This window comes from Protopterus annectens, chromosome 5.part0, assembly GCF_019279795.1.
Source record: "Protopterus annectens isolate FY-2018-M chromosome 5.part0, PAN1.0, whole genome shotgun sequence".
Lineage (NCBI taxonomy): Eukaryota > Metazoa > Chordata > Ceratodontiformes > Protopteridae > Protopterus > Protopterus annectens.
The window spans coordinates 1,696,551,028-1,696,576,397 of record NC_056735.1 but is presented as its reverse complement, the minus strand read 5'-3'; the positions used below and the strand labels follow the sequence as shown (position 1 = coordinate 1,696,576,397).

The following is a 25,370-nucleotide window of genomic DNA, read 5'->3' as shown; positions in this document are numbered from 1 at the left end:
CAAAACCCTGTCTCTTTACTTGGTATCATACAGACTTCTGAGAGGTGATCTGTGCCAGGCATACAAGGCATCCTAGACCCTGTTTTGATGAATGTTTTGCACATCCACAAAGCAAACAGCATCAGAACTACTAGATTAAAATACCTACATTTTGCTTGCAACATAAATAGAACATGTTGGAGAGACAGATTCTCTGGAACAGGCTCCCCATCCGTGTGAAGCAGAGTTCTTCCCTATCCCTTGGACCAGTGGATGGGTAATCAGAAATTCACCCCTGGTTTGGCTTCTATATCTCTGATGGACAGAGGCAGTCAGTAATTCACCCTCTATAAATCAAATATAAATCAACTCTGTGGGTCACATTTGGTTTGGACAGCTAGGCTTTTAAGGGCTCTAATAGTCTTTAGCATTGTATACATCTATGAACCTATGAACTTCTAAAGTAATTTGCATCAGTGCAAGGCTGTGTTACCTAAGATTGTACATCTCAAACCACTTATTACTGATCCTTTTGGTAAGGGCAACTGGTTCCCCTTAACTTCTGATCTAATGTTGTTAATCTTCATTCATTCCTTACTCATGGATGTCAATTCCGTCCTCCAGACAGAATCGTCCATTATAACAAGCTCGAGCCAGCCCCTCTCTATATTACCTCAGATCTCGTTTGCCGCATACGGAATAAAGATGTGTCAGGCTAGCCCTCAGCCATTTAACATTTTTTGAATTCTGTCTCTTGTTAAACCTTCCTTTTTGTTATTTGCATATACCTAGTTAGCCTACTGCTAGTCACATACATTTTGATTATCTGTGTAAGTGTCCCTCTCTTTCTTTCCTTCCTCCTTTTTACCAAGTTTGGTAGTCTTTGTACCATTGCTGGTACAGGCCTTCTCTTACCTCTGAGGTAATTCCCAATACCATTGTTGGTATTCCATTTTTTTCCTTTCCCCTCTACTATAAAACAACTCCTTTCTTCTTCTTTGTTGTTGAAAGTATGTTTTCTGCATTTGGTTGTTTTATCTTTTGTGGCTAAATTGTATTTTTTTGTGCCACTATGTCTGAGAAAAAAAGTACAACTGGTTTTAAGTGCTGTGATTAGTGCGATAGGAAAATGCCTAATGTGGACAGCCATACATTCTGTGTCTACTGTCTCGGGGTACCACACCTATCTGTGAAACCCCTTTGTGACATTTGTAAAGTATTTAGTTCCCACATGTTTTCAGAATGTAAGAATACACTTATGCTTAAAGGTCTCCTTAAATCTCCTTTCGCAGTGGCTATCTCTGAGGTGGAGGGCTCATCCCCTCCAAAGAAAGAACATAAAAAGAAGAGTAAATCCTTACCATCTTCTCACACCACTGAATCTAAACTGACAGAGCCGAAAGCAAAAATCTCAAAATTGGCACCAACATCCTCGGTACTGGGGCCTCAAACCCCTACCATTGTGCCATCTTCGGTTCCGGCACCTCAGCAGCTGACTATGGTGCCGCCCTCTGCACCTATTCCTCAGATTCTGACAATGACACTGATTGTGACAACAATACCAACTTCTCTTTCGACACCAAAAATAGTAATTCCTGCACCAGTCACCCCCCCCCCCCCCACCCCATGCTGGTCTTTTGACCTTGGTACCGAAAGGTGAAATAATCCCTCAGACTCGATATTCCCCATCAGTGGATCCATTTTTTTGACCAGTATTGCAGCCTCTTTCTAGAGGATCCTGACTCCCCCTTTCAGAACTGGAAGGACTGAGGCTTGTGGATCAGCTCCTGGCGGCCGGAGGATTTCCAATGCCGTCCCACCCAGAGCCAAGGAATTTTCTCCATGGACTCCCACATACTGTCCTCCTTTGACTTCCCTGGAGGTATTGGAGCCTTTGACATCGATGCCAACTCCGATCCCAGCTTTCTTAGCTCTTTTGGTAGACCTTACCATAGCTCTAGAGTCTACCCTTTGGCCATCGACTCACCCGGAGCCAGGTCATCCTCGGGATTGACACTGGTCTGTCAGAACCATGATCACTAGAGTGGTGCCTGCTTTTTCCATGGCACCATCTACTACAGTTCTGGTTGCTTTGGTGGAACCGGGTCCTCTCATGACTCCTTCCCTAGGAGTGGGTTTGTCAGAACAGTGTGTGACCCCGGTCCTGAGGTGGTCTTTCTCGGTTTTAGGGCTCCCATCCCTTTTTGGGCAGACCTGCTTTCCAGGTGATGGAGAGGGCACTTGCCTCTGTAGGCTCCCAGCTGGTCCCTTTGGTGCCAGAGACCCATATATACATGGACACAAGGCATGGGAACCTCAAGACATCCTTCCACAAGGTACCCACTCTGCAGAATCCTCCTCAGATGTCTCCACCAAGGAGATACCTCACAAGAGATCATGCAAGAGGAAGCATGTGGATTCCATTGAAGAATCCCTCATCAAAGATACAGACTACGATGAAGGGGAAGGGTCCCTATGGTTGCCCCCTGAGGATGTCTCCTTTGGAGACATATTGGAGATCCTGAACCATCAGGGGGACTGGAAGTCCACCACCCCTTCCTCAGAGGAGTCTGTGTTCTTGCAGGCTTTCTGTGCCCAACCCTCTACTTCTTGGGTGACCCCACCTGCAGATGATGTGGTTCAGCTCATTGTGCAGTACAACTGGAAGAGTCCTGATACCATTGAATCTATCCCCCAGCGCCAAGACAAAATTCTCCTCCAGAGGACAGCCCACACTGGTCCAAGGGCCTGCCAGTAGATGCTATGGTTGTGGTGGCGGCCACTAAGAAAGAGCTCATCGAGGAGACCTCTAATGTCCATCCCCCTAACAGGAATTCTCAGGCAATAGACAGACTAGGGAAGTGGGTGTACTCTTCTGTGACCTTCACCATTCAGTCCCTGAACTATCTGCACACTTTACCCAGCTTCAGAGAGATCTAATCTCAGAACTCTCAGCAACCCTTGCAAGAGCAGTTTCTGATGGGGTAAGTGACAAAGTTGCCTCACAGCTTGCCACCCTGGAATTTATCTCTATCTCCTCTATGTGGTTGATTTCTCTTTCTACTGAAGTGGTGGCTAGAGCAGCAGGTGCAGGCATTGTCACGAGACGTCATGCCTGGATGTGCTTATGTGATTTTTGGGGATCCCTTTAAGCCTTCTTTCCTGAATGCCCCCTAGAGGCCTCTTCTCTTTTTGGCTCCAAGGTAAAAGACACTTTAGCCAGGTGTGAAAAGGATGGTAAGACCTTGTCTGCTGTAGGTGTACATTTTTCCACCCCCCAATGACCCTATTCTAGGAATTAGAGGAGTGGAAAGATGTAGTACAAGAAATCGCAGGGTCCAGAGGGGGGAACTCAAACAGAAGATGCCCTTTCAGAGGCAGAGAGTATCCATGTAATCAGGGATCCAGAGATTCCTTCTCTGGACAACCCTATCAGCACTCCTGAAGAGCAGCCTGACTCCTTACCTCTGGAAGCAGTTGGGGGACACTTTTCTCTGCACCACCTTACCTGGCAAATGATAACCACAGATCTTTGGGTGCAGATGATAATTGCCAGAGGTTACCACATCCCTTTCAACCTTTACACAAGACTGCAAAAGCATATTTCCAACATTCCACACAGTCAAAGGGAAGTAGCAGTTCAAGAAATCCAAAAGCTGCTTCAAAAAAGAGCTATCCAAACTGTTCCACCAGACCACAAAGGATCTGGATTCTACTTGAGGTTCATTTTAGTGCCACAAAAGACAGGAGACTGGAGGCCAGTTCTGGACCTCAGCATCCTAAACAAATCTGTCAAACAAACAAAATTCCGGATAGTCACGGTTCAATCTATACTTCCTTTTCTGGAGAAAAGTGATTGGATGTGCTTGATAGATCTTCAGGATGCATATTACCACATAAAAATGGACAAATGCTCCTGGATATTCCTCCACTTCTGGCTGGAAGCCAGTCACTACCAATTCTGAGCATTGCCCTTTGGTCTGTCTACAGCCCCAGAGTGTTCACCAAATTCATGGCAGTGGTAACAGCTCAATTGAGACTGCAAGGATTCCAGGTGTTTCCATATTTAGACAGTTGGCTCCTCACCTCCCCAACCAATTATCTACTGGTTTCAGCCACTCATTATACTCTACAACTAATGGAACACTTATGGATAACAGTAAACAAAGACAAATGCAATTTGACTCCTTCTCAATGACTGGAGTTCATACGAGCAAATTTCAATACTCAGTCTGGCCTAGTCTCCCTCCCACTCCACAGGCTGGAAAGACTCAGATCTCAACTCCGGGTGATACTCTGTCAGGACAAAGCTCCAGCTTGGGCAATCCTTCAACTACTAGGGTCAGTGGCAGCATCAGTAACAATAGTTCCACTGGCAAGACTACACATGAAACTCCTACAGTGGCTTTTACTAATGCAGTGGTCCCCTTTGACTCATCCTATGTCATTTCAAATTAGCATAACAAATACGTGCAAACAAGATTTACTTTGATGGATGAAGCCAGAAGAGCACCTATGGAGTCACCCTTTCTCCCCATCTCAGTCAAAAGCCATAGTGACCACCAACGACTCCTTGATAGGGTGGGGGGTCATTTTCAGGGAAGGACAGTCCATGGCACTTGGCCACCCTTGGAGGACTACCTGCATATCAGTGTTCTAGAACTGAGAGCAGTGTTTCTAGTGTTGCAAGCATTTCAACTTGTTCTCCCTTCAGGAACAATTGCCATTCAGTCCGACAACATGTCAGTAGTCTGGTACATCAACAAACAAGGAGGAACCAAGTCCTACCCGTTGTGTCGAGAGGCCATGAGAATTTGGCAATGGGTGATCGCTTCCAACTGCTTTCTGAAAGCAATGCACATTCCCAGGGATTCCAGCGTAATTGCAGACAAATTGAGCAGATGCATTCTCCTGCCTCATGAGTGGTCCCTCAATCCTGTCGTAGTGGCAGAAATCTTCAGTCACTGAGGCCAGCCTTGCTGCGATCTGTTTGCGTCACCCACAAATCACAAATGCATTAGCTACTTTTCCCTAATTCTCCCACAGGGGGCATCCCTGAGGGATGGTCTTGCACATGATTGGCCCATGGGACTTCTTTATGCTTACCCTCCCCTTCCTCTGATCTCACAGTTATTAAAGAAGGCTCTTTGATTGAAAAGCAGAGTAATTCGCATTGCACCCTACTGGCCCTGACAAATTTGGTTTCCCTTTCTTTGGCGTCACCTAGTACTTCAACCATGGATTCTGGATCCAACTCCGGAATTTCTGTCGCACCCACAGGGGTTGATACATTGAACATATCGAGCCTCAAGCTGTCAGCTTGGTTCCTCCACTTCCAGTCATTGCCAGGCAAAGCAACCTATCCTCTCCTGTCCACCACATTCTTCTGGCTACCCATAAACCATCCATCAGGAAACATTATCTAAGCAAGTGGAAAAGAGTCATAATTTGGTCTCGTAAAAAGGGAGTAAACCCTTTTTCAGCCCCGCTTACTATGGTGCTAGATTACTTATCTAACCTCCTTCATTTAGGAGCTGCAGCTTCAGCTATTCGAGTACACTAGGTGGCAATCTCCAATTTCCATAATGGTTTCAAAGAATCTTCCTTGATCTCACACCACCTCTGCAAAACATTTTTGAAAGGAGTTGCACACATTAGGCCCCCCCCTTCAAACAACCGATCGAGCCCTGAAGTTTGACATTAGTTCTGCAATCCTTGACTTGTCCCACCTTTGAATCTGCTGCCAGTTGCAATCTGAAATTCTTAACCTGGAAAACTTTGTTCTTGGTGGCCATTACGTCAGCAAGAGGAATTTCTGAGTTGCAAGCTTTGTGCATAAAACATCCTTTCATAGTGTTCCATAAGGACAGAGTATCACTGCGGACTAACCCCTCTTTTTTACCCAAAGTTATTTCAGACTTGACTATTAATCAAACTATAAATCTACCAGTTTTCTTTCCAAATTTTTCTAAGAAAGGAGAATATTCACTACGTTTGCTTGACGTGCATAGACAATTGCTGTTTCATCTCAACAGAAATAAGTCATTACGAAAATCTTACCAGTTATTTCTATTATTCTCAGGACCAAGATTGGGGAGACCTGTTTCCAAAGTTACTTTGTCTAAATGGCTGAGATATTGCATTTGCTTCATTTATCAATGGAACAAAGCTTTCCTACCATCTAAAGTCAAAGCACACTTAACCAGATCAGTCGCAACATCTGTTGCTTTCCATGCAAGAGCTTCTATGGGTGACATTTGTGTGGCAGCAACATGGTCTACCCCTCATACCTTTATCACTCATTACAAATTGGATATGGTCATCAGGGGAGAGCTTCCTTTAGTTCAGTCGTACTCAGGAATATTCTTCCATAGGGGCTCCCAGGAAACATAGTAGCTATGGACTCTGCCCCATCAGTAAGGAATGAATGAAGATTAACAACATCAGATTCATAGCTTCATAGGTTCATACTAGGCTATCTGCCCTAGGGCATTTATAAGCGTAGCCAGAATGTGTTTGGCTTTCGCCACCCATTTTAAATTTATTTTGCTATGCCCTTTTTCGAGGTTAGTATACTGTGCCTCTGTCTAACAGTGACACAGAAGTGATACCCGGGGTAAACCTACGATCTCCCATCCACTCATCAAGATTCCTCTTGAAGAGAGTCAATGAGGGACTCTGCCTAACCTGGACTGGGATTTTTTTCCAGAGTGAAGGGAGCCTCTGGGTTATGAATCTATCCCTCCAGCATGTCCTATTTATTTCAGTGCTGAGGTTCAAGTCTCTCGAGCACGTAGCTCGATGGGATTTGGATTTTCTGAGGTGCAGCATGTCCATTAATTCCGGGTTGGACATGGCTTTATACGTCAGGCACAGATCGCCTCTGAACAGGCAGTATGCCACTGAGTAGAGCTGGAGTTTCTTTAACCGGGCAGCATATGGCATCTGTTTGAGCCCTTTGATCTTCCTTGGTGAGGTACTTTTGGGGTCTTTCCAGTTGCTGCAGGTGTCTGGTAAGGTACATCCCAAAAGGGGCATTGTACTCAATTATGGGCCTGATGAGGGATGAGTAAAGAGGCACGATGGCGTCCCCTGATCTAGATGTGAATCCCTTCATGATTAGGTGGGCTATATAAAATGTTTTTCTAACCACTTTGGCCACGTGGTTGTCAAATGAGAGATTGCTATCAACTTGGGTCCCCAGGTCCCTAATTACTTCTTCTGTACTTAATGGATTACCACCTATGTGGTAATTTGTGGGCAGTTTGTTTTTGCCAAAGGGGATGACTATACACTTTGTGGCATTTAGCTTGAGGCCATGGCTCTGGCACCAGTTGTCTGTTTCTATGAGGCCCTTTTGGAGGATGCTTGTGTCGACTGGAGAGTCGATTATGGCGCCCAGTTTGCAGTCATCTGCGAACTTGGTCAGCCACAGTCCTTCCGTGTTGGCCTGTACCGCCGAGAAATATATACCAAACAAGAGAGGTCCCAGGACTGAGCCTTGTGGGACACCACTTGTAACTGGTTTGGAGTCTGACATGGCTCCAGCAATTCTAACCATGTGGGTTCTGTCCTTGAGCTAGTTTGCAATCCATCTAGTGACATAGGGGTTTATATTTAAGCTGGTGAGCTTATCTATAATGCCCGAGTGGGGTATTGTATCGAAGGCTTTTGTGAGGTCCAGGTAGGCTGTGTGGACCACCTTCCCCTCGTCAGTGGCCTTGGTGACTGTTTCAAAGAAATCAACCAGGTTTAAGAGGCAGGCTCTGCCCTTAACAAAGCCGACCTGGGTAGGATCCAGTGTTTGTAGGTCCCCAATATCTTTATTTATGAGGTCCATGATGATCCTTTCCATAGCTTTGCAGACCAAGCTAGTCAGGCTTATGGGGTGATAGTTTCCAGGATCCGTTGAGGCACCACCTTTATGGAGAGGGACCACTGTTGCTGTACACCACTCTTTGGGCACATATCCTGTAGTAAGGCTGAGATTGAACAGTAGTTTTATGTTTGGGTTTAGCTCTTCTTGGAGTTCATGTAGGATGCAGCCTGGGACACCATCTGGTCCCATTGATGCTGTGTTTTTTGCTTTGGAGAGGGCGGCTCTTACCTGAGCATCTGAGATGTCAGGGGGGCAGCACTCTGTGGGATAGATATTTGCCCTTTTGGTGGGGAGGGAGAAGTTTGCGCTGAACCTGTCAGCTAGGATGTTGGCAATGTCTGTGGGTTCGGTGTATTTTTTGTCATTTTGGACTAATTTTGAGCATATCTGGGAATTACCACCCAGGTTCCTAACATAACTAAAGAAAGCCTTGTGATTATCCTTAGTGTCCTGTGCAATTTTTCTCTCGAAGCTGGCCTTAGACAATTTTATGTGTGCCCGTAGTTTTTTGCTAATACTGATCAGTGATGCCTTCCCTTTTTGGGATTTTGCTCTATCATTTAGTAGCTTCCTCCTTCTATTGTATAGTTTGTTTATGGCTGGGGTCCACTAGACAGGACGTCTGCCTTTGGAGGATTGGGTCTTGGTTTTATTTGGGATCGCATGATCCATGCATTCCTGAAGGTGTTCATAGAATGCCTTTATAAAGGATTCTGTGGTCTGGGCCGTATTTTCCACAGGCCCGGGGGCTTTGAAGGATTCCACCTCAGTTTTGAGGAGTGTGAAATTTGCTTTAGAGAAGTTTTTCACTGTGGTTTTCTGGGCAGGGGGTGTGGTCGGGATGTGAATATCCAGTGAGATTAGTTTATGGTCTGATCTTACCAGTGAGGGATACACTTCTGGTCTGGAGCATAGAGTCCCCATGTTGGTGATGATCAGGTTCAGTATGTTTTCCCCTCTTGTGGGAGTGGTAACAAGTTGTTCCATAGCATTTGAGTTTATAAATTCTAGGAACCTTTGGGCTAGGGTGTTGGAGCTAGAGTTATGCTCCCAGTCTATGTTTGGGTAGTTGAAGTCGCCCAATAGAATGGTGTTTGGAGAGACCTTCATATTTTCCAGTGTTCTCAGGAAGGCTGAGTGGGGTTCCTGGGTTTGGGAGGGTGGTCTGTAGCAGGCTATAAACTGGGAGGCAGTTTTACCCACTGTTAGTTGCACATGGATAGTCTCTGATGCTTCGTGCTTTGCCACCAACCTGGAGGTGTGGGTATCTTTGATGAATATCGATACTCCCCCTCCTTTTGTGGTTCGGTCCATGTTTTGGGGCCGAAAAGCATGGTATGAGGTATAACCTGGTAGTGCTGGGGTGCTCTCGGGAGCCCTGAACCAGGTTTCTGTTACTGCACAGATATCGATGTTCTCCATGCTAAGGAGAGTTTTGAGTGCGTGCATCTTGAGGTTTAGACTTCTGGCATTGAGTAGCATTACTCTTAGTTTCTTATCCCTTGTGATACCTATGGAGGTGGGTTTGTCTTTTGAGCCTTGCCTAAGGCACTATGGGGGTAGCAAGAGCCTTTGCCAATATCCGAAAGCCCAGGGGTGACAGGTGCAAGCCGTCCCTAGCGAAGCATCGTGGCTTGTCGAGCATATCATCCCAAGCTGACAGGCATTGGATCCCCTTTGAATGACACCAGTACTTAAGCCAATTGTTGAAATTGATCATCTTGTCTTCATATTGTGGCATCATTCTTGGTGAGGGTAAGATGCTACTCAAGGTCAGGGTCATACCGGCCTGGGCTACATGCTCAGAGAGCTCCTTTATGTCTCTTTTCATGTAGTCCAGGGAGGTACATCTCAGGTCATTCACACCAGCATGGACAATGACTGAGTCATATTTGTACTTGCCTTGGAGTGACCTGAGTGCTTGTGTTATGTGGTGGATCCTAGCACCCGACAGGCTGCTCACCGTGACCCTCTCCTTGTTCAGCCTGGTGAGCGGGACGTCAGTGTGCCTGACGATAGATTCACCTATTACAAGTGTATCAGGTGTGTTGTTTAGTCTTAAGGGCTGTGACTGTTTGGCACACTGGCTTTGTGAGATATGTGTTGCACGTGTTTTGTTTTGGGGTAGCGGCTGCTTGGGTGTCTGCTTTGGAGGTCTCTGCTGCTTCGGCAGATGTTTATTTAGAGCCTCCGAGTATGTTTTTGTGTGATTATGTGTTTGGTTTGCTGTCGTGGTAGGTCTATGTGAGACTGGAATTGTAGTGAGTGTGGTTTCCTTCTCCTCCTGACTGGTTATGCCAGTACTGAGTTGAGAGAGCTTAGCCTCTAGTTTGGCTATATGGTTGCATCTCTCACATGTGTTGGAATTTGTTGGGAGGAGGAGAGGGTTGTCTGTGTACATGAGGCAGTTGTAACATTGCCTCAAGATTCCCAGATTCACCAGCTGAACCGGAGAGGAGATTGACAACTGACCTTTGGACATGCTAGAATAATATTGGGAATTCCTTAATAATTGAAAACCAGGGCCAGTGGGGAGTGAGGGTGTAGTGCTTTTAATTTTTAGTGCTGACTTATATAATTGCTTTAGTGAGCAAGTGCCAGGTAACTTAAGTGCAATGTGTTACAGGTAACTTAAATGCAAAACGACAAACAGTAACTTTCTTTCAAGTGAAACAAGGAAATAAGTACAGTAAGCAATGCAGATATCACTAGTGATCCACAGAAGCTGAGAAGCCGTATTAGGTGGAATTAGCGTTCCAGGGAAATAACAAGCAAACAAACAACAAGCATATAAACAAAGCTAGATTCAGCAGGCCTGGATCTAGTCTATGCTACAGCAAACAAGGTGTAGCAATTTCAGTAAGATACAGTTTAAATATTCAGGCACTATAAACCTTTAACCAGAAATTCCCAGCTCAGAAGGGCAGAGAACAGCCTCTTCTCCCACAAGAGTGCAGACCACAAACCTTCTTAATGTAAAATAACTGGCCTGAAGCCCAAGTGCTTAAACCAGAACTAATACACTTTAAGAATAACAGACACTGGGCTCTCAATCAGCAGTTCCCAACTTAGAAGGATGAAAGCTACTTGTCCTGCCACCACAGTGCATGCCACAAACCTTCCTAATGTAAAACAACTGGTCTGAAGCCCAAGTGCTTAATCCAAAAGACTTAGAATGATAGCTACACTTTAATCAAGTTACTACCAAGCAGTAATAAATACAATTGAGTAATTTAGAGAATGCCTGGATTAGTGCTCAAGTTACACAAACAAAGCTAGATCCAGCAGGCCCGAATCCAGTCTATGCCACAGCAAACAAGGCGCACCAACTTCAGTAAGACGCAGTTCAGATATGCATGCACTATAAGCCTTCAACCAGAAATTCCCAGCTCAGAAGGGCAGAGTCCAGCCTCTCCTCCCACAAGAGTGCAGACCACGAACCCTCTTAATGTAAAATAACTGGCCTGAAAGCCCAAGTGCTTAAACCAGAATTAATACACTTTTAGAATAACAGACACTGAGCCCTCAATCAGCAGTTCCCAACCTAGAAGGATGTAAGCTACCTGTTCTGCCACTACAGTGCAGACCACAAACCCTCTCAGTGCAAAACAACTGGTCCGAAGCCCAAGTGTTTAAACCAAAAGGCTTAGAATGAGTTACACCAAGCAGTAATAAATGCAATTGAGTACTTTTAAGATGATGCAAAAGTAAAAAAGTAGGTAGAAACACAAGTACAGTAAAAGCAGATGAAATTTTTTTTTTTCTGAACAAGTGCTGAGATCAAAGAAACAGATTTGAGTGCTGAAACTAGAAAACTGGCTAGTTATAAGAAAAAAACTAAGCTAGAAGGCTTCCCTCCAACACAGAAGGGCTTGGGGGCTCAGAAGCCTACAAATAGTCTATACCACTTAACAGGAAAGGCGGAAACAAGCTTAATTTTTTTTTTCTGTTTCCCAGATGCTCTCTTTGTACACAGTAGGAGTGCCTGAAATCAGAATATGATCTCACTGCACTCAGTTGAGTGAGCAAATGAGATGGGCCCAGAAGGAGTATCCAAACACAAATTTACAAGAGAGCGGGCAGTTGCAAGGCCACTAAGATTAACACCAAAACAAAAACAGGGAGGGTGGGTGAGACTAACTGAAGAGCAGAGTGAAAACTTCCAGTTCAGTTAATATTCCTTCCACACAGTTAAAATCAATTTAAATACTGTATTTTTGGAAAAAAAAAGAGCAGATAAAGGTACTTAAATTCTCTTATACGTCCAGTTGAATATAGCAAGTTCTTAGCCAGCCAAAGCTGAGGTTTTAAGCAGAAAATATTTCACACTGTACCACTTAAATAGGCAAGGACAGGAAATCAAAGAATGTGACTACCCCCACACCTGTAATTACTAGCAAATAACAAAATTCAGCAAACACTGACTAACTTCCAGTTCAGCTAATATTCCTTCCACACAGTTAAAATAAATTTAAATACTGTATTTTTTTGAAAAAAAAGAGCAGATAAAGGTACTTAAATTCTCTTATACGTCCAGTTGAATATAGCAAGTTCTTAGCCGGGCAAAGCTGAGGTTTTAAGCAGAAAATATTTCACACTGTACCACTTAAATAGGCAAGGACAGGAAATCAAAGAATGTGACTACCCCCACACCTGTAATTACTAGCAAATAACAAAATTCAGCAAACACTGACTAACTTCCAGTTCAGCTAATATTCCTTCCACACAGTTAAAATCAATTTAAATACTGTATTATTTTGAAAAAAAAAGAGCAGATAAAGGTACTTAAATTCTCTTATACATCCAGTTGAATATAGCAAGTTCTTAGCTGGCCAAAGCTGAGGTTTTTAAGCAGAAAATATTTCACACTGTACCACTTAAATAGGCAAGGACAGGAAATCAAAGAATGTGACTACCCCACACCTGTAATTACTATAGCAATAACCCACGCCTGGGTGTGGGTAATGCTGGATTTACCCACGGTTGGCGTGGTTCGCCCTCGGGACCAAACAAAGCCAACCGTGGGTAAATACAGCATTACCCACACCCAGAAGTGGGTTATTGCTATTATACCATGACATTATTTAAGAAAAGAAACTATTACTTTTCTTAAATAATGGCATAGTATAATGCCTGTTTACTGCCCTTCCACAGATGTCTGGCATCCGCAGCAGTTCTGATGTACTGCTCGCCTGTGCAGTACATCAGAGCTGTGGGCAAAAGCAACGGAGAAAGCAAGATCTCCGTTGCTTTTTTTTTTTACTGTTTCGCTATGTTAAATGGGTTTAACATAGCGAGACAGCTTTAAAATAAGCAACGGAGATGTCCGTTGCTTATTTTAAAACTGTCTCGCTATTTTAAACCCATTTAACATAGCAAAACAGTAAAAAAAGCAATGGAGATCTTGCTTTCTCCGTTGCTTTTTTTTAAAAACCTGTCTCGCTATGTTAAATGGGTTTAGCATAGCGAAACAGCTTTAAAATAAGCAACGGAGATCTCCGTTGCTTATTTTAAAACTGTCTCGCTATGTTAAACCCATTTAACATAGCGAGACAGTGTTTTAAAAGTAAAGTTATACTAATGGAAAAAAGTCCGAGCGACCGGACCTTTTTCCATTAGTATAACTCGATTTACAATGTGCACGCTGGCCAATCAGCGTGCACGTTTTGGGGGGGGGGTCATGGTATAATAGCAAATAACAAAATTCAGCAAACACTGACTAACTTCCAGTTCAGCTAATATTCCTTCCACACAGTTAAAATCAATTTAAATACTGTATTTTTTTGAAAAAAAAGAGCAGATAAAGGTACTTAAATTCTCTTATACGTCCAGTTGAATATAGCAAGTTCTTAGCTGGCCAAAGCTGAGTTTTTTAAGCAGAAAATATTTCACACTGTACCACTTAAATAGGCAAGGACAGGAAATCAAAGAATGTGACTACCCCACACCTGTAATTACTAGCAAATAACAAAATTCAGCAAACACTGACTAACTTCCAGTTCAGCTAATATTCCTTCCACACAGTTAAAATCAATTTAAATACTGTATTTTTTGAAAAAAAAGAGCAGATAAAGGTACTTAAATTCTCTTATACGTCCAGTTGAATATAACAAGTTCTTAGCCGGCCAAAGCTGAGGTTTTTAAGCAGAAAATATTTCACACTGTACCACTTAAATAGGCAAGGACAGGAAATCAAAGAATGTGACTACCCACACACCTGTAATTACTAGCAAATAACAAAATTCAGCAAACACTGACTAACTTCCAGTTCAGCTAATATTCCTTCCACACAGTTAAAATCAATTTAAATACTGTATTTTTTTGAAAAAAAAGAGCAGATAAAGGTACTTAAATTCTCTTATACGTCCAGTTGAATATAGCAAGTTCTTAGCCGAATGGTTTTTAAGCAGAAAATATTTCACACTGTACCACTTAAATAGGCAAGGACAGGAAATCAAAGAATGTGACTACCCCCACACCTGTAATTACTAGCAAATAACAAAGTTCAGCAAACACTGACTAACTTCCCATTCAGCTAATATTCCTTCCACACAGTTAAAATCAATTTAAATACTGTATTTTTTTTTTGAAGACATTGAAGACGTTATGTTCTTACCATAATGTTCCATTCCATCTGTGTTGTTGATCTTCATTCATTCATTACAACCCACCCACCATCCCCCTCCGAAAGACTCCTGGAGGTTTAGATATGGTCTTAGCTTATGATTGGAAAGTTGCTCAGATAAAGCCTCTGCTTTCTTGCTTTCTTACTTTCTTTCTTTCTTTCTTTCTTTCTTTCTTTCTTCTTTCCTTACAGGCAAACTCAATTTGAGGTAATATAAAGAGGGGCACTATGGGCAAAATCTTACCTCTAGAGTTTTTTGGCTGATGCAAGATTATTATAACGGCTGATTCTGTTCTGAGGACAGAACCAACACCCATCAGTAATGAATGAATAAAGATCAACAACACTGATGGAACATTAGCGGTGGAAGGGGGGCAAAAGAGACACCAGCTTCAACTTTCTAGCAGAATGACAACATCAAAGCAAACCATCACACACCATTGTTATTTCTGTATGATGTGCATTACTAGACAGTTCCTTTAATTGGAAGGTTCATAGATTAGTACTAGGATACCTGCCCATGTAGACCATTTTAAGCCTTGCCAATTACCCCATGTGAGAATCAAAATCATGTTTTTTTCAGAGGGTGCTAGAGTAATGCAGGTGCTTTTCTATTTATTTATAGCACATGATAGAATCCTTTCTCCTCAGTTAAGCTGTCATGAGATGATGTAAAGATGCTAGTGAGTGGTATGATGTATATTGATATAGGATTAAGCTGCTTAGAGACAAAACCCAAGAAGTGCCATTAAGTATAGGTAGTAATGCAACTGGCCAAGTAGTAAACCTTCCCGGCACAATTTTGTGTTGTGTGTTACTTGGTTTAATTTTGTACTCCTGGATGATATGTCTTATAGCTTTCTGGGTTACATTGGGTGGAGAGAATGGATAGCAGATACCCTGAAAGTTGATGAAATAGGTCTATTTACTTAAATGGACAATTAAACCTAATATCCATCCGTCCACAACCCCTTTTTCCCATTTTACACATGGGGTTGTGGTGCCATATCAGTAGTGACAATCATAACAATTACTGTATTATATTTTTCTAGTGCTATTATACACAGTTTAGGTATACAGTTTTCATGCATCACTATGAAATAATTCTTACCACTCATAAACAGTAACATCATTGTTAAAGTATCTGTAATTCAAATTACAGTGCACTTTGAAGAGAAAGAAAAAGAGACTGAAATGTGTGTGGATTCTTGTGATACTAAGGTAAGACATTGTTTTCAGTTAAACATTCTCTAAAAGCAAATGTATTTTATGATGCTAGATCGTCTTTCAGAGAGTTATGGTATAAGACATCAGTTGAGTCTTGCAAATTAGCCCAGGTTTTAAATTTATCTAAGCAGTTGAACTTTAGTCTCGTACACAAAACTTCAAATAGTTGCTATTACATTTTAAGATGCCTTTTTTGCATAACAGAATAGTTATTAGAAAATAGTTTCATTCAGAATACTGTTTTATGCTATTTTTTTGGTTTCTTCTATTTTAACTCCATGTGTCTATATGCACTGCTGCTTTAGATGTTTGCTTTTATATGCAGTCATAATTATTTTGTAAGTATATTTTAAATCATAAGATCATAGGAGGTACTAGGCTAATGGGGCTAGAGCCTTTAGAAGCCTAGCCGTGTTATACTCGTATTCCCAAACTGACCATGTTGGATGGTCTACCTGCAGCACAAGTCGATGATCAGCACCAACGTCCCCTGTCCATGAGGGACATAGCTGCCACTCCTGGGGTGAATTTATGGTCTCCCATCCAATTGTCCAAGGATCATGTAAATAAAGTCATTGAAGAGCTTTGCTTCATGTGAATTGAGAGTTTATTCCAGTGGAGTAGCAATCTCTGGGAGACGTATCTGTCTCTCCAGCATGTTCTGTTAATGTCACAGACTGGGTTAAGATCCCTGGAGTGAATAAATCTTGTCACATTTGACTTGCGGATGTGTAGCAATTCCATTAGGGCAGGGTCTGAGAATGCTCTGTTGGCCAGGCACAAATTGCTTCTCAGCAGTCTATAAGATGCAGAGTGCAGTGCCAGGGATTTCAGTCTGTCCATCTAAGTCATGTTTTGGAGGCCCTGTATTTTCTTGGTGGGAAAACCTCAGTGGTCTCTCCAGCTGTTTGCAGATGTCTAGTGAGGTACATGCAGAAATTTTCTAGATGCAGTTGATTTTGTTGGTTTGGAGGACCATACAACAATTTGAATTAAACATTGGCTTTTAGAGTTAAATTAAATTTGCAACATTTCTGTGATTTTTTGTCTGGCTGAATATCAATCGAGTATTTATTAGTTTGTTTACTGTTATATTACCAAACCTAGGGTTTCATGCTGGGATTGCTTGTTCCTGTGGAAAAAAAGGCTTTTTAATAGTTTCTGCTACTTCCTTTTGCTCTGCTTGTGAGGGATTGAATTTTGTTTGTTTTTCATACACTGTACTTGAAGTATGTAAACCATTCTTCATTTAATGATTTTAGTTATTAATTCAAGCACAGAATTTTTCAAAAAGAGGTTTCAAAACTTACACAACTGTGCTTTTTAATAGTTTCTGCTACTTCCTTTTGCCCTGCTTGTGAGGGATTGAATTTTGTTTGTTTTTCATACACTGTACTTGAAGTATGTAAACCATTCTTCCTTTAATGATTTTAGTTATTAATTCAAGCACAGAATTTTTCAAAAAGAGGTTTCAAAACTTACACAACTGTGCTTTCTCGCACCTTCAGAGGATGTATTCATTACAGTCAGTAACTTGCTTAACAGACAGCCTGCTGCCCTGAGGAAAGCAGATAGATCGTATAAAGTTCCTCAGTCAGAATTTTTTATATTCTAACCCCATATGAGACCCAGCAGTGATTCTTTGGTAAACCTATCTGCTGCTAAACAGCTGGTTTATGTCAATCCTTGCCCTTCTGACAAGAATTGGGAAGTTTTGGGTAGATTTGAGAAAAGGTAAATTCTTCTGCAACTCTTATTTTTAGAATTCTCAATTGTCAGGCTCATATCTTAGTCTATGCTTGCCTCATTTGAGAGTATGAGGAACACTGTGATATATTTTCCCTGATCTGGTTGCTTCTGTGTCCCAAGTGGCTACTCACTCTTTGAAATGTGCTTCAGCTAATGTCATTCTTCTACTGGAACTGTTATGAGGGGGTTTGCTTTTTTGCATACTCAAAAACTTCCAAAGGATGCTAAAACTGAAGTTTTGAATTTTCTATTAGAATGGAGAGGTAGTCTTTAGACCATCTGCTACAAAGGTATTTAAAAAGTGTGATGAGAGAGGCAATCTGATTTAGGGAATGTCTTACATTTTCAGTCTTTCTTCATGTTTGTCAACAGGTTCAATGCTATACCTACAACTTTTTGCAAAAAAGCAAAATAAGCAGAAACATCAAGCTGCTGTAAGCAAACTTTTAAAAAGTAATGGCAGAGAGGTTCATAATAAAACAAGGAGCCCCCCCCAAAAAAATGGAGAGTCTAATAAGTGTGAATGACTATCTTCAAAACCCTCATGATCCTTGTAAGCCTTTTATCCTTCCCAAAAATCTAAACTTTCATTTCTCTCTTTCACAACAGATAGTTTCAGATAAATGGCTTCTGAAAGTGATTCATCTCGCATACTGGTGGCAGTGGGAATCTATCCCTGTCTTTCAAGGCATTTTTCCTCATCCAAGCAAATGACAAACTTGAGTGGAGATCCAAGTGTCCAAAAAGACTAGTACCAACAGCCGAGAAATATGACCAAACGAATTATTAAAATCAACAAGCAGTAAAAATAGCAAGTGATAACAGTTTAGCACTTTCGTCTAGGAAAAGACTTCTTTAGAACTGCTAGTGAGGGGTGATTATTACAGATACAATGTGATTTAAATGTTCTGGAGTTTACACATAATTTGTTTTAATTTACATTCCTGAGTTTAACTTCATTAGTGAATTCTATTGGTATTGTATGCATATATTATCATGCTTGTATCTTGGATTTTAACATAGTTTCTCACACAACAGCTGGCTGGCTGGATGAATGGAAGGATGGATGGATGGATGGATGGATGGATGGATGGATGGATGGATGGATGGACGAATGGATGGATTGCTGGCTCATTAGAAAAAAAAAATCTCGGTCATTGTTTTAGCGGTTGTAGAAGCACTTAAAACAAAGCGCTCCTACAGCTGCAATCTTTGCAGGGCTCTTCCTGCCCCAATCCACACCCTTTTCATAAATTTCAGCCAATTGTTGCATGAATTAAAGCACCCGGACCTAACAGGCAGCAGCTTTGCCTGCAGGTCTGGGTTAATGACGTCACTGAATTGCCATGGAAAAGCCGGAAGTAATTGTGGCTTTTCCATGGAAATTCATTGCGATTGAAAAGCGGGACTTTTCAAGTCCCACTTCTTTGCACAGCGGGCAACAGGATGAGGCAGCTCAACACGTGAGTGTCCCGCTGTCAACGGGATGGGTGGCAACCTTAGAACTAGCAGTTCTAAAGAAGTCTTTACCTAGACGAAAGTACTAAACTGCTATCACTTGCTATTTTTGCTGCTTGTTGATTTTAATAAATTGTTTTGTGATATATCTTGGCTGTTGGTGCTGGTCTTTTTGGGCACCTGGATCTCCACTCAAGTTTTTCATTTGTTTGGTTTGATTCTTAGTTTGTCAGTGCAATTTTTCCTCATCCTCCAGATCAAACTTCTCTTTCTCCCCCATCATTCAACATCTGCTGGTGTAAGGATTGATAGAGCTGTTCCTTCCTCCTCAGATAGAAGAAAGGGTTTTATTCAAGAATGCTTCTGGTGACAAAGAAAGATGTTTCATAAAGACCAGTTCTAGATCTTTGCTTTTAAAACCACTTTGTGATGGTGCCCATGTTCAAAATGTTATCTCTTCAAAACATTTTACTTCTCATTCCTCATTTAATTTATTTTACATTTGATTTAAAAGATGCTTATTATCACTTTCCTATAGCTCCAGGTTTAAGATGTTTCTAAAGGATTTCTGTGTCTGAATCACACTTTCAGTTCCTTGCATTACCCCTTGAGTCATCCACTGCTCCAAGGGGATTTACAAAATGTCTCACTTCAGTGAGCCTACTGCAGACTACAGTATTCTCGTTTTTGCAGAGTGTTTTTGTCTCATATTTTCAGTCTGTTCTTCATACAATTTGTGGTTTTCTGGCAAATCACTGAGTACTGAAGTCAGTAAATAATGACATACTATTGAGTTTCAGACTTCATATCCTTCAGACAATACTTGTTAACAAAAAACTGTTACTGTTTCTAAGTTTATAAGAACAATATTTAAAATCTGTCCCTATTTTTGGATATATATCCCCCATTATTTTATATTATTTTAAATTTTGTCTAATTCTTACATTAAGATGTTGACAGCTATGCCTCAGATAGATATTTTTGCGTCCAGTCACAAGAATTGGTTAGCAAAATTCCACCCCAGGATTGCATGCAGAGAGGTCTGGAAAAGTGAGGCCTTTTCTTTCTTTCATTGGACAGAAATGTTTTTATAAGCTTTTCCACTGTTATCCATGGTCATTCTGAAGGTTCAGAAGGACTCTCCAAATATATTTATGGTGAGTCCTTTCTGGTCTATGCTATAGTGGTTCTCCATTCTTTTGCAAATGGCTAGGGATGATTGCCACAAGCTTCCTCATAGATTGTACATGTGCACACAAGACAAGAGGTTGTTTTATATATCTCATCTCCAAACAACTGCATCTAGCTGCCTGGATGGCAGAGTCTTAATATCTTTTAGGAGTATATTTTCTGAGGATGTGTAGTAGGTATTTAAGGAGACAAAAATGCTACTAGAAAAGCATATATTAGCAAATAGAAAAGATTTTCTTGTGGGGCCAAGACAAGATCCAGAACCCTTTTAAGGCTTGTGTTTTCTGGCTATGCATTATTTGTGTGAGTTATTATCATCTAGCCTGTCATACCCTTCCATCAAGATATATGTGTCATCCACTTAATCATGTCTGCCCATGGATCCTACTCTTTCAATGCTTTCACTTGTAAAAATGTTCTTGGAAGATGAGTTGCATACCAAGTCTTCTAGAAAATAGGTGGCTCCTCTTTATGATCTTAATTTTAAATGACTCATGCTCCATTTAACCAAATTAGCAGGCAGACCCAAGGTTCTTAACATGGAAACAAAGTTTTGCTTATTGCTCTGACTTCTGCCAGAAGAGTATCTGAGTTGCAAGCTTTTGTGGTGGGTCAGCTTTATCTCATTTTCCACAAAGATAGGGTTTACTTAAGAATTAACCCTTCCTTTCTGCCTAAACTAGTGTCAGTTACTTTGAATCAATCTGTCCATCTCCCTGTCTTCTTTCCAGAACCTAAAAATTGGGAAGAAGGGATACTTTATACTTTAAATGTTCACAGGAAACTCAGATACTATCTTGACAGAAGTAAAACTTTCTGAAGCGCTGATCAGTGGTTCATTTCTTGTGAAGGTAAGAAAAAAGAACAACCTGTGTCAAAGCAGATTATTTCCATAATCTCATGCTCCATAGTCTCATGCTCTTACCTTTTGTTATGCACACCACAACAGTGGATAAAAGCAACTGCATTTTACTTGACACTTAAATGCTACAAAAATTATACTTAATCATTCCATGATCACTTAAACTCTGCAGAATTAATGCTGTTAAACACCCAGAACTGTATTTTGCATGCAAATACAGAACTCATAAATCAAACAACTGATGCACCTGTGACATCTGTATATCAGTCTATTCAAAATTTAGCAACACTAAAGAAAGACATTAAAACTGTAAAACAAAAGAGGTGATTTACTGTGACTAACAAAGACCTTGGTAATACTATTATTTCAAGAGTGAGCATTCTTACATAGCACAGAACAGTAAAATCAGCATGAGAACTGCAAAATAAAACTGTCTACACTTTTAAAAATTCTGAGACCAAATATATTAAAATGAAAGCTATGAGAGTAGTGTTTTTTGAAAAAAAATCATGGCCCTCAGTTTCATTCTGGCTATTAAAGGTGGGATATGCCTTTTAATAAATCATGAGTATTGCTCATATACCAAAAGGTATTAAAGGTTTTATTACTAATATTCAAATATTTATTTCGATTGTTGTGTTAATCTGTTTATGCAAAGGTACTATAATAAACATTTTTACCAGTGATTCCAGAAACAGATTTTTGAGTACAGTAAATGAGCACGCTTACAACAAAGAGAACAAATCATCACTAAAGACGACTAAACTGCACAGACTTACTACATCAGTCTGAATAAAATAAAATGTAAAGTTAGCATTCAAGATTTTATGTATCACTGATAATATTTATTATGACACTTAATATCAAGCTGGGGTGTAATGGTATGCTAACTAATACATATATTTTATTTTATTTGTATAACTGCTTTAAACTGCATAATGCATAAAGAACTGACAGTGTTTCACTTAGCTAAATGGCTTTGTTTAAAACTGAATGAAAGTGTGTTTTAAGGTACAAATACTGTAAGCATTTAAATGTTTTCCTGTAATTTTCCACTGACATAGCTGCTAATATATGATTTTTTAGTAGCATTTTTTGGTGTTGGCACAGAAAAGTATATTTTACTATTCAAGGCAAAATGCAAAATGAAGCAATGCCTAACAGACAGCCACAGCAAGATTTGGAAATATGTACAAAAACTAGACAAATCCAGATTTACAAAAAGCTGAATGTGTTAAAAGATGTTACAGTTCATGAAACGTTCATGTAAAGAAAGCGCAGTCTTTCAATCCTGATTGGTTGCTTATATATATTACATATGATTGTTTAAGATAACAGAGAACACTAATATGTGCAGCATACTTTTATTAACAGATGTCAATCTGAAATCCTACCTCCTTCTACCCATATGTGGTGGAGTAATTTCTTCTGTAAATCTTCAAAAACTCCGTCTGATCTATATTTTGTAAGGTATGGTTAAATTAATGTATTCCTCAACAAGCAGAAAGTGCTGCATAAATGTATATTGCCATACAATATTTGCAGCGGCAGTGCTATGGTGTTCACGTCATACATAAAAGAGGAGGAAAGAGGTTTATAGGAAAGTAGGAAAAGGGGGAGGCTGACAAACTAAAGGACACGATGAAGGATGGAAGGAGGTCTGGGCACCATTTTGCTTTTCTGGCAGGGATAAGGCTTCCTTTTTTTTCTTTATACACAGAGAAGTGATGAAAGGAATGGGTGAAAGGAAAAGAAGTGTAGAAAAGAGGCTAAGACTGCAGAAGCAGAACCACATCCTATATCACAGACAAACAGGTGGATGTGAATATACTTGTATGAGAGAAATAAAATAGGCAAAGACAAAGCGACGGTAGACAAATGGGTAAAGTGACCTTATCTCAGACCATTATTTGTTGTTTTGTGGTTTCCTGAGCAACTGTTGTTCAGAAGAAAGCTTTATTTGATTTATATTTTATTTTTACCTCTTATTTTACAGGTTGTTCATAGAAATTAATATATTGTTGGCAGGCACACTGCAGCCCTCACAAGGGCCTATCTAGCTATCATTTGCTGCAGATTACAGGCAGGCATACTCTACACCTTATCTCAAACCATCCTGTGCTGCTTTGTGCTGTTCTGTCTAACCTTTGGGAGAAGCTTTATTTGATTTATATTTTATTTTTTATTTCCTATTTTTACTGTTGTTTGATAGATAGGGATAGATTGTAGGCAGCCATACTCTAGCCCTCCCCAGGGGCTCATCTAATTATAACTTAAGTTATGACTGGGAGGCGTGACAAGCATGAAGGTGATACAAAGGTGCATTGTAACTGGAACAGGAACTATGATAAGGTTGAAAAACTAGCTTCTGAAGTACATGTTGGTGTAAGAGAGATGTACAAGTATGATAAATCTCAGAACATTTTTGCAGCATATATGCTCAGACAGACTCCTCATTTACTCAGCGTCATTAGTCTGCTTCACTTATAATTTGGGTAGATAAGTATCTCCACTGGGAACCCTTCCTTTTTCTGAAGAATTATTTTTTTAATTGCTTATGTCTGCCAGGAAGGGTAAATATTTGTGTGGTAGGCAAATTCCCTATAAATGACTCCTTTTCTTCTTGTGTTTTTTGATAAGGGGATCAGCATGATGATAATTCACATTTCATTTGCCATTTCTTTACGTAACCTTAAGTAGACTGTGAAAGTCAGTGAAAATCTTTCCTGAAAATAGGCATAAAAAAGAAAGAGTTGGTGCAAGAGATCATGGCAATAGACTTCCCTTGGTGGATCCCCAAGGAGTAGAAGAAGAAGAAAAAAAATCACTAAAGAGCTTTCCAAGGAATCTTGGACTTCACCCTTTTTATTGTAGCTTGGGTGTGATGTCTCCACTGATGTTCTTTTGGAGCTCTTGAACCATCAGTCTGACTTTTCTGGTCCTTCTGGCATGATGCCTTCAAAGACTGCTAAGGCCTAGAAATTATCCATGCCCTTTTAGTCCATGCATCAGGCTGTTGCCAAGAAAGGAAGGCATAGGATTATAATCTCTGAGGGTAAGGGAGATATTCACCAAGATTTCATTATGGAGGGCATCACCAGATCCTTCAATGAATTTAGACCTTTGGGTGCTACTTCTAAAATTTTTAAAGTTGGAGACCCCTAAAAAGAGAGCTCAGTGCTTGTTTCCTGCCTTTCCTGTAACTAGTCTAGTCCAGATACTGATTGCTTCTGAGTGGAGCCAAAAAGTCTCCTCCTCAATTTTTCTCTTAGATCTGCTATTTCTCTCCTCTCCTGCACTTTTACTAGTTTATTAGTCTAGTACCTTACCAGACTTCTTGTAGCAATTATTGTAGCAAACAAAAGTGCTACCAGCATTAAACATTCTACAAGGAAACAGCTCCAGTACTTATTGTTAATGGCCACCCCTCCAGGCATGTCTAAAGGTCAGTTCCATGTGCTTTCTCCTATTAACCTGGTGAACTTGAGCATCCTGAGGCAATGTACCGACTGCCTCATGTACACTGACAACCATCTCTTCTTAGCTCCCAACACTCAGACTTGCAAGAGATGCACTTATATATCCAAATTGGAAGCCACGCACTCTCCAGCCAAGGCCAGAATAGCTAGCCAAGAGGTGATGGTCAACACTTGCACCACACCACATGGAACACATAGCCCTCCAGAACACACACCAGCACTGCCTTCACATAAAAACACAAACCACACACCCACCTTCACAGAGGCTCTCAATAAAAATCTACTCAAACAGCAGAGGCCTCCAAGGTAGAAACACACTCAACCTCCACAGAACAACACTAATCACGAGACACATAACTCTCCTAAACAGTTTGCCACTCAGCCAAAGCCCCTAAGGCAAAACAGCACGCCCAACACACTAGTCATAGGTGACTCGATAGTGAGGCACACTGATGTCCCACTCACTAGGTTGAATAAGGAGAAACTAATAGTCAGCTGCCTGTCAGTTGCCAGGATCTACCACATAACACACGCACTCAGGTCCCTCAACAACAGGTACAAATATGACTCTGTCATTGTACATGTGGGTGTGAATGACCTGAGACGTACCTCCCTGGACTACATGAAAAGAGACATGGAGGAGCTCTTGGATTATGTACCCCAGGTGGGTATCACCCTAGCCCTGAGCATCATCCTACCATCACCCAAAATGATACCTCAGTACAAGCAGAAAATGAGTGATTTCAACAACTGGCTAAGTTTCTGGTGTCATTCCAAAGGGATCCAGTATCTGTCTGCCTGGGATGACATGACTGACAGACTTCAATGCTTTGCCAAAAATGGCCTGTTTCTGTCTCACCTGGGCTTCCGGATACTGGCCAAGGCTCTTGCCACCCCTATAGTGCCTTTTTAGGCTGTGTT

General features: G+C 41.0%; 1 protein-coding gene across 1 annotated transcript in view; it reads left to right on the top strand.

Moving 5' to 3' along the window:
• Positions 1-25,370, top strand: part of SPAG17 (sperm associated antigen 17) — a 3,638,922-nt gene that overhangs the window by 1,415,356 nt on the left and 2,198,196 nt on the right. The window contains exon 16 of the mRNA XM_044071485.1: positions 15,646-15,704. Coding sequence (XP_043927420.1) covers positions 15,646-15,704 — 59 coding nt within the window. The remainder of the gene's footprint in view (positions 1-15,645; positions 15,705-25,370) is intronic.